The sequence below is a fragment of the Melanaphis sacchari genome, unplaced genomic scaffold, assembly GCF_002803265.2.
Source record: "Melanaphis sacchari strain LSU unplaced genomic scaffold, SCAv2.0 Contig31_pilon_pilon, whole genome shotgun sequence".
Lineage (NCBI taxonomy): Eukaryota > Metazoa > Arthropoda > Insecta > Hemiptera > Aphididae > Melanaphis > Melanaphis sacchari.
The window spans coordinates 2,732,098-2,748,637 of record NW_020271193.1 but is presented as its reverse complement, the minus strand read 5'-3'; the positions used below and the strand labels follow the sequence as shown (position 1 = coordinate 2,748,637).

Genomic DNA, 16,540 nt, shown 5'->3' with positions numbered 1-16,540 from the left:
TTGAAAAGAATATGAAATATCATTTCTGGCTTAAAAACATTATTGAACCAAATGAATTCTATGATTTACACGCTGTTAGAGAATATTTAATACAAAATATGTTTAATAAAGAACAGACTGCTGAAAAATTAGAACCAAAATTAAATGTTTTTTTTTAATGATTTACAATCAAAATTTATAAATATAATAAATGTGGCTGATGATATTCTTAATCCAGAAAATAATGCTATTAAAAAAAATGAATTTGAAGAATTAGAAATAAATGCAGAAAATAAACTTCAGAAGGCTATTGAAGAGCATAAACATAAAATGGATATGAAAATAAAAATATTAGAAATGGAAAATGAGATTTTAAAACAAAAAGAGTCTGAATGTGCAACACAAATGAGAACTTTGTTAGGAGAACTGTCATTTAGAAACAGTAAATTAAAAAATGCTAAAGATCGTGTAACATTATTAACAAAAGAAAAAAATGATTTAATTTCTATGATTCAAAAAATGGAAGTAAAAGATGAAAGTTATCAAACACTTCAAAATAAAATTGCAAAAGAGCAAAAAGAAAATCAAAATTTAAGAAATATTTTAGCCGAAGAATATGAAAAAAAAGATAATTCATTTTTAATACAAAAAACCTTATTTAAATAACTACATTATGAGATGAGTGAATAAAAATATATTTCTTGAAAATTTTATTTATAATAATGGTGCACAATAACTGTATATTTTATATAATACTAGTATACTAAATAGTCTATAACTATTTGAATATCGCAGTGGTGTAGTTATGAGGAGAGGCATGACAGGGATAGATTCCCCCAAAGCATTTAAAAATGGAAGGATATACCTACTTATTTCCATATCAAATAAGCAAAAAAAAGTTATTCAATATGATGTCCCGGTTTGGTAATTTCAAAATCTGGCAACCCTAGTCATGGCGTGGCGTGGTGTGGTGTTTGGACTTAATATTTATAAATTATAAAATTATACATCTCTCCCAGAACAAAATCATAGCTACGTCACTGGATTATCGTTCATATCTTTTTGGACAATATCGGGGGAATTAGAGTTTCCTATTGCTATAACTATCCCATAACTTACATGTTTAAAAATATATTATATTACGTGCGTCATGTTAAAAAAAACAATTAGAGTAAACAAATATGCAATGATTTACAAAACTAATACACACTAGTTTAAAGACAATAACAAATGATACTTAGCATTGTAAATAGATGTTTGAATTGTAGTATAAATATTGATTAATTGTACATGATAATTTCTGATAGGTAGTGTGAGTATATTACTGATAAATAAATGATTAACTATAATAAAGAGGATTTAAGCAATGAAGAAATACTCCCTTTAAGTAAAAGCATGATATTTGAAGTGGATTTCAGAAATACTTAATAATGTAATATGTTTAAACACGGATAGCCTGAAAACTTTTGTAAAAAAAGTTTACTCGAATGCGTATTAGACATACTTACAGTAGTTATATAAATCATTGATCATTTTATTATTTAAAAATAATATTATACATTAACAAACTTATAAAATTATTGGCCTCAATTGAAGATCAAACAACGACTTTCTCTTCTCTTTCAAAGTAACGGAACTTGACAATTACATTTAAAAATCAAAACTCGTATCTACTTAAAAAAACTGTTTAATTTATTTAATGTTTTAAAATCAAATTTATAATAATATATATATATAGATATTTACTAACAAGGGCCCTTAGATATCGGAATTAAGTCTAAACATATTTTGTAAAATGTGTTCGGAATGAGTTATGTTTAACTTATATTGATTGCCATTTTAAAGCGATGGAAAAATGCATAAAATCAATATAAATACGATTAAATGATAACTATCATAATAAACCAATACGATCGAAAATATTTATGATCATTATATAAGTAACAAAATAAATTACCTGCCAATGATTCTTACTGTAAAAGAAAACAAATTTATAATTACTTTTTGCTTCAGACATTGGTGCTTCAAACACAACACTGCTTATTTTCTGTTCTTCATTTCCTGGTACAAGGAACTTATCAGTTGACATCATTCTTTTTAGCCAAACTTTTTCCTAGAAAAAAAATTGTATGTCTTAAACATAATATTTCAATCACATTGCTATTGTTTATTAATAAAACAGTAACTATAAATCACAGAACTACTCTAATTTTCGGAGTTTGTCGATTGCGTCCCAGATGCAGGTAAACGATTTTTTGCCCACCTTTCCATGTTCTGATTGCGTCCTATTGTATAATAGGTAAGCGTTAATGTGACAGATAAATTGACATATTAAATCTAATATTTTTGTCATACATGGTATGGAGGTATATTCAAACACAAATTGGTTTTTACTTGATGAGTTTACGAACATTTTATCTTAAGGCTGGTACTCTTATCGACTTACGATCATGTAGCGATTTAGTACGTCAAGTGCCTTAGAATCGAAAGATACTTTAAAGTTTAGACTTAATAATGAATACCATTTTTAGTGAAAAAAATAAGGAAATCCGTATAATTGATAAGTTTAAATATCGTTTTTTAAATTATTTATTCTTATATATTTGGATTTATTTTTATTGGTTTTTGTATAATTATTATTATTAAAATAATTATTAATAATGGCTATTCGTTTTACAAAATGTTATATTTATATATCATACAACAGGACGCAAACGGAACATAAAAAGGTAAGAAAAAATAATTTACCTATCCGACTTGTGGACGCAATCGACATCTGAAAGGTATAAAAGGTTGAAACGGGACGCAATCGAATGACGCCCCTAATTTTATGATTTCAGGAATAGTCGATTTAATAATTTCATTTTGTTGTATTTATCAATATTTACGTCTAAACAATTTTTATTAAAAAAATTAATAATAAGCAATGATCTAATATTCCAAGCAATCAACAGAAATCTACAAAAACAAAGATAACCGTTTACACTATTAAGGAAAGTATAAAACAAAAATAGTCATTCCCCTCTTATTTTTGCGATGAAATAAATTTTTCCAAATAAATTTTTTTTCGGAATTAAAAAAAAATAATGAAAATTCATTAAGCAAAATATTTGATAAACAACTCTGTTGTATGGAAAGTTTCTAGTGTATACTGTATATTTTGTTTTTGAGTAGATTGCCTACTGTAAAAACTAGTGTTATATTGAAATCAACGATAAATTATTGCATACAAAAAACAATTCTGAACGAAGACTGTGTCAATATTTATTTCAAAATATGTTTCATAATTTACTTGTATTATTATAAGTAATTTATTTTATTTTTTTTATTAGTATTACGAAATGTTTTATTAATTTTTAATAATAATTAAAAAAAAGCGTAGATGATAAAAATAATATTATTATATATTTTAATTAAATTATGAGTTAATATTCCGACATATCTTAGTATAGTATAAATAGCATTTTAGTTTAAAGAGACTTAAAAAGAATCTAAAGATTTTGAAAATTGTGTATAGAAAATAATAATATATTATGTAATACTGAAAAATTTTAATTATTTATAGCAAAATAAAATCATGGGTTTAATAAAATTAATTATTTTTCGTTTGAATAAAATCCTATTTCTTTAATATTTTAACTTTAAATTATTTTTTTTAAATGTTGTGCATATAGGATACCAATATATTATTGATATTTTTAAAATTAATTTAGAAATACTTAGAAACCTTGAATTTAACATTGAAATCATAGCTATTAAAATTAAATGATTACTTAAATGAGTTTTAAGTATTTGAGGTTTTGTCAAATTGTGTTAAAATTGAAACATTTAATGGTTATCAAAAAAAATTACTTTGCATTTCTTTTTAATATTTAAAAAAGTTACTTATGGAAAAACTCAAATTTTCAAGCTTTTGAAAGTAAAGTAATTATTTCCAACATACATTGGACAAAAAATTATTATCTACAAGTTTTTTAGTAAATCAAAAAAAAATCCAAAGTATTTTGATCATTATATTATTTCTAGAAAATATTAGTTTAAATAGAAAGGAATATTGCAAATATCTATATAGTCATTTATTTTCAAATTACAACGAAAAAGTAAAATCAATTTTGTTGAAAACTGGTAATGCATTTGTAATTCTGATTTTCGTATTTGTTTTTTTTTTTGTTTATTAATTATTATTTTAAAATAATTTTTTACTATTGTTTATAGTCAAAATTAAATCTAATTTATTTCCAAACATAAATCTAAATATTAAAAATTATTTATTTTATTTTAATTTAAAGCGTTTTTTCAAACACAAAAAATAAACATACATCATTATTAAACCAATAAATTTGTTGCTCAGAATCAAAAATAACTTTTAGGAATTATTAGAATTAAATTGTAGAAGATACATTTTGTATTATAATACCGATGTAACTTTCTTTTTAAATTAATTAAAAATGAATAAAGAGTATGAGGTTCTTTAGGAAGATTAGTTTACTTAAATCTTGTAATCTGATATGTCAGAAATAAATAATAAAGAATACTTTGTCGGGAAAAGAAACTTATGATTCTATAAAAGATATATAAATAATCTTACATTATAATTTATAATCACGTGTCCACATAGGTAATTTAATTTAATGACTAGAGATTAATAACGATAAAAAACAAAAATCATTCAAAATCCATGGTTCATTAAGTTTATTTATTACTTTTATTGATATCGGTGTTACTTAACTGGAAATACTTATAGTTATTTAATACCATCTTATTCATTATTTTGATAAGCCATAAGTGATCATTAATAACTAATAAGCAATGTGTTTTTATTGTATTTTGGTTATTTTTTGTTCTTCGCCCGTGTTAATTTTATAGTTAAAAAAATAAAAATAAATTAAGATCTAAACGTATGTATAAATAGGTAGCTTAATGTAATTTCTATATTTATTATATTGTATTAGATTATCTAATGGTAATTGGAATAATGATGACATTCGTTAATAATTTTAAAAAAACTTTTAAATTTTCAATATTACGTGCGTCTGGTTTATTGATTAAAAAAAAAAAAAAAATTATTGTTTATTTAGATAGTTAGATAATTAATAAGTACATGTAACAAAATAAATATCATATAACTAATAAGGAAAAACTTATTTTAAATAATAAAAAAAATAATACAACTATAAACTTAGTATTCACAACCTATTTCGTTAAATTCAATAAAATATGCCCAAGGAAATTAATTTCCAATGATAGACGGGAAAAAGTAATATTATTGTACGAGTAATCAATTATAAAATTTCAATAATATTTTCATGTTGATTACGATAAACGCCTCAACTATAACTGGATGTTATTCTCGAATTTTCTTTGTTTAAATAAGTCACGTAGGCCTACGTTAAAAACTTGAGTTTTAATATTTCATAAAACGATTGAGGAGGATTTTGGATTTTTTTTTTTTTATACTACACTCGACGTGTTGGAATTCAAATCGACTGAAAAGAACCCAAAACCGGTTGATTAAGAATAAATAAAAACAGGTTAAAAGTAATAGATATAGGTTTTTTCATAATAAAATTATAATATATCATGTTAGTATATTATAATCTATGTACCTATGTACCTATGATCATTATTAAGCACTAAAAACGTATCTTTTCATATAAAGTTAGTCAGTGTTGTAATGTTATTTTACCTAATTTATACCTATTTTATTACAGAAGTATAAACGAGATTTCTTGTAAATTGTTTTGATAGGTTGAATAAATACCAAAATGAAACAAAAAATAAAACTAAATTTGTACAGATATTTTCATTGTTTAATAAGCGATATAAACAACATTTTCATACAAATCTTTAAAGGCAAACATCTAGTCAATAATTTGTTATATTTAAATATAAGGATTCTACGATCTAGGTATAAAGTACTTATTTTGCTGCATTCACCTCGGTGCAAGATAGCTGTCATAAACTTAAAAAGAAGGACGCTGAGCACGGCTGGACGGTGTAAACAAATATGGTCTGATTGAATTTATCGCATCCGTTAGAATGCGCTTCGAACAATAGTGATTACAATTTTTTTTTGTACAGCATAACAAATTTATCAGTTTTTAATTTTTTTTTTTTTTTGTCTACAATCAACATGGTAAAACTTATGAATAATTATTATGAAATATTTTTTTTAGACAAGCTTTGCCTCGATCTTATATAATATATACGAATATATGAATTATAAAACGAGAGATATCATTGAAAAAAATACTTAGTTACCAATTTTATAGATGATAATATAATATCTTTAATATTTAATATCCATTTAAGTATAGGTAAGTGTTTTTACGACCCACCAGTATAATTTACCACTATTCACGAAGTTCTAACTTCTATAATATGTAGGTATTACGTAAATGTAAATATATAAATTATAAATATAAATCGTAAGTTAAAAACTAAGATGTTTTGAAAATTATACTATATTGTCTAGAAAATGCAATTATAAATATTTGGTAAAAAACGCAGTATTCAATATCTATAGTTATTCATTTTTAAATCACAAAAAAAAATCAATCAAAATTGATTTTGTCAAAAACTAGTTTCGCGTAAAATTTTAGTTTTTCTTCACTTTTTTAATTTTGTAGTTGTTTTAAAATAGTGGTAATTTAATAATAAGATCCAATTTTCTATCATAAACTACCTTCAAACAATTGTTTCTGATGTTGAAGCATTTGTATCTACAGCTTCAAAAGCCTAAAAGTAATGATAATTACAAAAAAAAAAACATACACATTATAAATGAATTTTTTCTACTTCAAAATTTAAAAAATATATATAATAAATAATAAAGAAGGATAAATTTTTTCAAACTCGAGATTCTCAAAATCCGAAACAAGTCCTAACAATATACCTAATAAAATAATATATAGATGTATTCTGATATGCGTAACAACTAATTAAATATATATAATTATTTGAAAACCCATAATAAATACCAATAATAATATAATCAACTAACATGCATATGCAGTATATATGATATAAATTAAAAAAATTATACAGATGGAAATATCAAAGAAATTTGTAAAGTTTCACAAAAATTACTACCAATACTTAATGTTTACTTAGTGAACAAAATTAATCTACATGAGATTAAACATATTATTATTTATTATACAACATATTTTGCAGCTCCTTAATGAAAATAATTAATATATAGACCGGAATGTGTTAGTATCAAAGCTTACAGTACAAAATTTAAATTATTGACACAAATGTGATATAATATCCATTTTGTAAGACAGAGACAACGCATACGAGTAGGGTACGTCCTTTTATTAAAAGGTTTAACAGTCTTTTAGTTGAGAATAAATATAATGACACAAGCGGTTTTAACAAAATATTAATCAACTATCTAAAAACTATGAATCAAAATGTCAAAACACATAAAACATCCATCAAAAACTTTCAACTTTCAATTGAAATATATTTTTCAACGCCCCTACATGAATGCACTCATTGACAATAAACAATAAATCCGGTTATAAAAAATTCAAACTTTTTAAAACAAAAAACATTAAAATTCAAGGAAAATATACAAACTACGATTATTCAAGTCAGGTAAAATCTACGAACGACTCGTACGAGGTCCTCAAGGTATATGCTATGTACAATATGTCAATATACTAATATAGTGATACGCACACTTCTGGTTACATGGTACATTTATTGTTTTTTCGCAGAATTACTATTTGTTTTTTTCAAACGAGAACGCAACTAATCTTTTAATTAGATATTAAACGTATAAAATATTACAAATCATATAATTACATAAACATAATGTTTAAGCACGTAATTCATGACAAAAAATATATCAGTCATTAACTTCAAAGTATTACAAATTAATCATACATAAAATAGCATAAAACATTTTTATTTTGAACATAATATTGGTGTTTTGAAAACATAAAATTGACAAAATAATTAATTATACAAAAATATTTAATGCTATACTATAAAATAATTCTAAAAAATTGTAATAAACATTTCGTGTAACCAACAACTACATTAAAGCTACGGGTCAGTATTATGCAATAGTTTTCAAATTAGACCTACTCAATGAAGGTATTTACCATTTTGAAACAATGGGCACTTTGACGGGACAGGCGTTTCACAAAAAATGGCAGAAATAAGAATGAATATTCTACGTAAATATAACGTAGGTATAATATTGAAACTATGGCTTAATAAACTATAGATAAGATTTAATGCGTTTCGATGTTCCCTAACATACTTTGCAATAATTAGTAATTATTATAGAGTTTTATATTGACTGAACTAGCTCCACTGATGTGTCACTGATTTTCCACTGACCTGGTGCTTATTTCCCAGTTACCGTATCCAGTGTGGCCATATCAGTGTTTGGGTGGAAAAATTGTTATCTTGTAGTACTTGACTTAAACCGTCTCAAATAGCTCGTGCGCCAATTCCACACCGAGTGCAAAACACTCGTACAGTTTTTCAAGATGGAACACAGAAAATCCAACTATCTAGTGCAAACATATTTTGGTAGATATAACTCGCCAATGGCATTCATTGTACATCGAGTACAAGTAAGTGAAAAACGTTATTAGTATTGATTCATTAATTAAGGGCGTATTTAGAAATTATTCGTGGAGGGGATGTCAGATAATTTCCCCAACATAGTGCCATTGAGGACTTCACGAGCATATTTTATTTAAGTGAACTGTCATTTTAGCAGCCGTAAAATAAAAACTGTGTTTGGGTAAATTTCTAAAATAGTGTGTTTGAATAAGTATAAAGTTTTCATATAAGGTATTTTAGTAAGTATTATAGTACAGAAGATCAGTTTGGTAAAAATATGTAGACTACTGTCTCAAGGTGCTATGAATTTTAATAGCTTTCAATAATTTTCTCAATGTCCTATTCTTTTCCATATCCACCAACAGATTAGATTTTATGTTTTCAGTTTCAGTATATAAACTATTTATAAGAAAATAATTTATATATTTTTAAGATTCTGACGAATTTTTTCAAAATTCTAACTTAAAACGTTTATAAAAATATTGTGACTAAAGATTTTCCATATTTCGTAACTAGTAAATTAGCAAATTATAAGAAGTTTTTTTTTACATTTTTAGGCATTTCTTCCTAGTGAATAATTTTGAATCGACTGCAGTCAAAAAAAAAAAACTAAATTTAATGTAAATATAAAACGATAATATAAAAATTTGATAAAAATTTCAAATATTGATGATAATTCAGATTTCATCAAAAATTAAATTTGCATTAAAAAATCTCGTTTTTCACTAATTTTTTTTCTTTCTTTCTTTTAATTTTAACTTTTGAACCCCTTTCCCTCCCAAAGTACCAACTAAATCCAATTTTTCTACCAGAATTCACCTCTCATTTTTGAAAATGTATGTCAAACAAATATAAATATTTGTACTGCAACAAAATAAAGTTATGACAAACAGAAAAAATCACATTCGACAAAAAATTGTATTAGATAAACAAGAATAATTAAAAGCAAATTGAGATTAAACTTTTAAAATACATGAAACACATGAGGATAAAATTTCCATAAAAAAAAAATTACATTTTTAAACTTAATTTTGATTATAAAAGAAATTTACTTATAATAATTACTTCAAGATTTTTTTTTTTTTTTAAACAAACATTTTTAATCCGGTGTTGATGAGCTGCCGCCCAGTCCCAAAATAACGTCCGAGTTGCGGCCCGGGTTTATGAGAAACGTACGAATTACGGCCATACAATAATATGTATATATTACATAATATATACGTGGCAGTGGGATGTAAGATTATTTGAAATAATTGCTTCATGTTTCAAATAGAGGGGTTAGTAGCCAAGTCCGGGTTGGTGTATAATTGTAAGATCTCAACATAAATATCATGACAAATATAATTAATATAATATAATATAATATAATATAATAATATGCTAGTATGCTACCAAGTCACTGTGCCGACATGCGTGTGTTGTTGTAGTTACTTTAGTTCAGTTTTATTAAATTCAACAAAAGATAACAAATTTTTAAGTTTAGTTTAAGTATAAATGTATACCATTAATATATTAATTTTAATTTAAAACTTTATTAATAATAATTTAGTATAATGATAATAATATAACCTTAAATAAATATCATATTAAAATGTACATTTTTTTAGAATAAAAATTAGCGTTAGATTGTTAATTATTTTAAGCTTTAGTAAAACATTATCAATTATAAAAATTAAAGACTGTTGTAAGGAATTTCATTTTTTTTTATTTATTTATAATTTAAATTTTAAAATGTGTGAAAAAAATTGATTCTCAATAAGGTGGTCCGTGACGTATCGAAAGTTTTCAAAGTGGTCTGTAGTAGCAAAAAGGTTGGGAAACACTGATCTATATTATATAAAAATATAACTTCCCATATACATAGCAAATCTTTCATTTATAGTTATATATATATATATATATATAACTTAAGTAATGATAACTGCTCAGGCCGCAACTAACTTATATACTTTAAACATTATCGGGCCGCAATTCACCGGTCATCAACACCGGAAACAACAATTCGGGCCGCAATTCACTCTCAGCCTTTTAATCATACTCATTGAATTTGTGAACAGCTCCAAGTCTATCAAAATAAGAGGGAAAATGAATTGATAAATTACGGCCCAAACTCATTAGAGAATATTAAAAAAAAGTCTTCCAATTACATTGCAATGTTGTAAAATCACTCACCCAAACACATAATACAATAATTACGAAATGTAGTCCGTAAAAGTAATATATACACAAATTAATTAAGAAAATAATTTGATCCCAGTTGCGCTTATGCCCTCAATAAACTGTAATAAAAAAATCAATCTGATGATAAAAGCAATCACAATATTTTAAATCTAAATAATAATGAACTGATAACCCAAAATTGTAAGTGCCAAAGTGTTAAAAAAAGGTTTTATATAATTTATTATATGATGCGTAAGGATAATAATATGGAAATAATAAAATCGATTAAAAATTAACTGTTTCTTAAGATTTTGTCAAAATCTTGTTCTACGTAAAAATTTCTCGTTTTTCCTAAATTGTTTTTCCCTATTTTTTAAAAAATACTGGGAAATTATTACTTAATGATATTTATTTTACCCTCTAAAATACTAACTATATCTAATTTTTTATTAGACCCCATTCTCAGTTAAAAATGTAAATACATTACTTCTCTAAAAGGAGTTACAAACTAAAACGAAAAAATACAAACATCACGGTAAAATCAATACACTTATTTCTCTATTAAAAGTCAAAAATATAATTTTATTGTTAACTTATTTTAACTGTTAATTTAACTGTAATTTTAATTTTCAGAAAGTTGAAATGTTTATCTATTTTACATTATAGATTAAAGCCGTTCAGTTTACCTTTATCTATGTTAATTAAAATTTTTTTTCACTGATGCATGCTACAGGTTCTATACATTATTTCCATAGATACGTTATAAACTACTAATGTTGTTTAATAAAATAGTATTTATTATGTTTAATCTCACGTTAATTAATTTTGTTCACTTGAAGTGGACAATATTAGTTCGCAGTGATTTCTACAAAAGTTTAAAAAATTCAATAGTTTATTTGTACTTTAAATATTCATCGCGATACGCAATACTTGTTAATTATATTATTGATATTTACAGTGTTTTAAAGTACCTACACACATTTAATTAGTTCTTACGCATTTTATATATGTATAAGTATAATATGGATTTCGTTCACATTACATTTCGTTTAAGTGAGTTTTGTTATATAACTGATATAAGTGACGTTCACGTGTCGTCTTGAAATATGAACGTGAACGCGTTCATTCCGAAAACCATATAATTTATGCTCGACGTTATATTAGTAAATACTAATTATATATTTATAAAAGCACATGCTTTAAAAAATGTTTACGTTGTAGTTATGGTTGTAAATTAGGCAGAATTAAAAATTATTTCCTAATTTATTGTATTGATTGATTAGTATAAGTTCATCCTAAAAAAGAAACGTGTCCTTAGACTGGAGTATTAAATTAAACGACGAGAACGCGTGTGTTGATTTATGAATAATGATAAAATATTATGTCAATAGAGCTAAATTGGCAATAAGGTCATAAACCAATAAATTACGCGTGCACCATAAAATAATTTTAAGATTAAATCTTACATTAGAAAATCATAAATGACTTTTTTAAAATATTAATTACGTATCATAATATTTAATATTTATTTAATTAATTATTATTTCAATTATTGTTCTAATAAATGTACTAATAATTATATGCACGCATTAATATTGTAATTTTCTGGTTATTTATGCATTGTAAATTATTATAATGTACCTACCTACCCGTGAATAATTATTTATATTCCGTTTGTTAATTATTATAAGCGTGTCTTATAGGTACAATTTATTGCCCGGTATCGAGACAATTTCAAATAAATATTACTTTCTATTATTTCTCGCGGGCCTACGAATAATTCGGTTTAAAAAATTAATCTATCATCACTGTATCAGTTTATCATTTACACACATTTTATTAAAAAATTATAAATATTAATATGTTGTGCATAAGTAATAATAAATACATAATCAATAGAACAAATTTAAGATAAGAGTACTGAGTTACATGATATTTTATTTACCATGAGATTAGTTATTTTTTACAAAATTATATCAATTTATAATTACAGAATAATATATTATTTTCTATCATTTTTCAAGTATTTATTTTTTTGTTTAAAGAACTGAATAATTTTATTTTTTTTTTCATTGTCCGGATTCGAACTTTAATTTTATATATATATATATATATTTTTTTTTTTTATAGTAAGAATATTATAGATTCAGAGACGTTGAGCCACTACACATTATTTTATACAATATCATAAGAGGTATAATAATTCAACATTTAGTAATTATAATAATATGTTAATGCGTAAGCTAAAATAATTCATAAGTATATATTTTATTACTGTTTAAAAAAATACACGATGATGTAATAAAATTAGTCGCTAGAGTAAGCTGATGAATATAACTATTATATTGTATATTATGTTTAAGATCTCTATCTATCAAATAATGCCACAACACAATTCTTTCCTGTTATGATTTCAACCAAATACTTTTACCTTATTAGTTAAGATATATATATATTTTTAAATTTAAGTCAAATTATGATTTAAGAGACAAAATAATGATAAAGAATCAAATATATTTTAGCAATAATAACTAATTATTTTATTTTGGATAATCATTTATTAATAGATAAGGAAAATATATATATATGTATAAATTGATTCTTTTTATCTTTTGAATTTTATTAAAAAACAATAACACGGAATTTTAGATTTTACAAAGTGAAGTGAAAATTCAAAATAATGTATATTTTCGAAGTAGTTTCTTTATTTTATTATTCTTTCAATGTTCTAGTACCTACTTTTTTTTTTATTCGAAAAAAACTAACAAAAAAAAAAAAACTGAAATATTTCCCTTGTGTTTTTCTTGCAGTTATTAAAAAATATTTAAAATATAATACAGTCACATTTATTTATAAGTATTATATTATATTACTCATGTATATATTTTTTATTTAAACAAGTTTTCCTGCTCACCCATCTCCTTTGTTCAAAACTGTTTTTATTCGTATGCCTAAACAAATTATTATACAACTATTATCATTAAATTTAAATTTAAAATATCCATAATGTATCTCGCACTAAAAACCTATGTATTAAGTATACAGTAGAGAGAATTAACTATTTTTATATTGAGGCTTAATTGAGACGTATTATAATATTATATTTTGTACGCTAATACACTATAATATTATAAAAATTGAGAGGATTACTAATTAAAAATTATAAGGTACATAGAAATATGTTCATTCTTCTATGCTATTTTTGTTATATAAAACTTTTCTTAACTAATTGATTATATTTCTATATTATGTTTAATTCTATAAGGACTTACTTGAAAACTTTAAATAACTGGTTTAAAATTTGAATATATTATTTACTTCAAATAACTGACAGTATAAGCAACAACCAACAAAGATCAGGTATAAATATACAACTAATGTAATAATTTTAACAAATGTGCTTATACAGGTTTTACCTTGCAATATTACACATCTACAGGTCAAAGGATACATCATTAATCAAAATCTCTCAACACTGTTAAAAGACCTTTGTACTTATAACTAATAATTAAAAATAATTAAAATCTAAACACATACTAATACGAGTAGCATAAAGAATTATACACATTAGTCATTAGATCTATCATTATTATAAATTACTTGTATAATACATATGTTTATTGATCATGTATCAAAAGTAATAACAATTAATTAAAAATATATATGTACATACTTTTCATTTCAGACCCTGAGCAGAAGAAAAAAAGCTATTAGTCTCAAGAAATGATGATCTATTTCTTTATTCATTAGATTTGTATATATATTATAATATATAACATTTTCATATCATTTATTTCAGAATTGTTATGCGGTACTTTATTGACCGATATCAAAACATCATACTACAATATAGGTAAAATAATTTTTCAAGAAAAATGCAAATAAATATTAATTAAAAACTGCTCAACTTATGACAATTATTTGAATTCTGAACAGGAGGGATACTTATGACATTTATACGTCATACATTAATTTGTTGTTTGGCGTTCGTGCATAATATTATTGCATTATTTAATATTTACTATAGGAAAATGAGAATGTATTTTTTCTATTGTTATTCATACGATATTCAAGGATTTCAATTGAAAAACAAATACACGTGGTTTGACCTTTATTTCACTGAATAGTATTATTATCATTTTTATCCACTTGATGATCAGAATCGTACAGGAATTATTTAATATTTAATATATGATGTGCAATATTTACTAAATAGATTAATAAGAGTGTATTAGTTTCACAATTTGAAATTAATTTACAAATTATAACGTATAACGTATAACTTACTAACTTTTATAAAAATATGAATTGTAATAAATACTCAAACTATATCTATAGACTATCAATATAACTTGCAAATAATAAACAATAAAATTCAATAATTTCTGTATCTTTTTTCAACTAATCAAATGTTTGTCCACTTATATATTAAAGTAAGAAGTAAAAATGTTCCATAATTATTGTTATTAAAGTAAATTTGATTTTAATCCAAAATCACTTAATACAAAAATGTTCACTTTAATGATTTTAAAATATCCTTAAATGAAACTCCAAAAGACGTAATATCCTACTCAATGAATATAAATATCTGCAGTTATAATTGAAAACAATTATTTTAATATTAAATACCATATCAATACGAAAAAAAAACACAATTTTATGTCAGTTATAAATACTTTATAGGTTAATATCCTAACTATATAAAACAAATTTACAACACATATATTTAAGTTTAATATCTCAATCGCCGAAGCCAAATTTATTGAATATAAATAAAAAAATAAATATACATACTTTTATAAATGAGTATTTACTCTTATCCATCTTATTTATATGTTTTGATTATGAATTTCACATACGTTTACGCATATTAGAAATAATTTAACACACTGTAAAGAGTAAAACGGTTTTTAATTATTTTTTTTATGCGACAAAATATTCAACAATAATATTACTAAATCATATTTTTTATAACCCACTATCTCTCAATAGATTAATTAACCTAATTTTTCAATGTTTGTGGTTTAATATACATATATAATAGTGGGTTTTGTATTATCTCTGATTTACATAAATCATTTCACACGTTGTTGTGGTTATCTGAATAGTTCTAATTTATAACAGTTCCATAATAAAGACTTATATATTACACTGTACCACTGTCAGTAATCGGTAAATTAGTATGGTAACTCGAATGTAATTTCAATGTACTTAAGTGTACCTATTGTTCTGTAAGGCATTTTAATAATTTAACAACATTTTTTCTACGAGCAAAGCTATAAGTTATTCAAATAGTATCTAACTATATATAATTAATATGCTTAAATTCACATAAATATTTTTATTTTAAGTTTTTTCAATCATACTGAAATTATATTATTGAGTTGTACTTTGTACAAAAATTTATATTTTGTAAATTTAGTAACATTTAGTTATATATATATATTATCAGATAGTATACTACATTGAATCTTAAATACATCGCAAATATTGAATACCTTAAATCACAAATGTATTCAGATTTTTTAAAGAAGAAAAAAAAAAAGCTTACGGTATTCTTACTTTATTATTAAGAGTATAATTTTTTTTTAATATATATATTTACAATTTTAAAAGCAATGTTAAAAAATAAGTGATTTTATGACAGTTATACATCTATATTTTAATAATACAAACACATGCCTATTATAGCCACAGAACAACATACGCTATAGTGTTATACCCAATCTACGTTTATACATAAAACAGTACTGTTTATTAAACATTTAACGATATTTTATATGAAAAACAAACACATCAGATGTTGAACCGG

General features: G+C 23.6%; 1 protein-coding gene across 3 annotated transcripts in view; it reads right to left on the bottom strand.

Moving 5' to 3' along the window:
- LOC112596422 (aquaporin-like) overlaps nt 1–16,540 on the bottom strand; it is a 43,391-nt gene that overhangs the window by 21,157 nt on the left and 5,694 nt on the right. The window contains exons 1-2 of one of the 3 annotated variants that reach the window (XM_025342087.1): nt 15,523–15,617; nt 1,981–2,092 (exon numbers count right to left, since the gene is read on the bottom strand). In XM_025342087.1, coding sequence (XP_025197872.1) covers nt 1,981–2,092; nt 15,523–15,552 — 142 coding nt within the window. In that variant the 5' untranslated portion in view covers nt 15,553–15,617. Of the gene's footprint in view, nt 1–1,980; nt 2,093–14,000; nt 14,090–15,522; nt 15,618–16,540 lie in introns of those variants that run through there. The other 2 variants (XM_025342090.1, XM_025342086.1) reach the window with 2 other exon arrangements.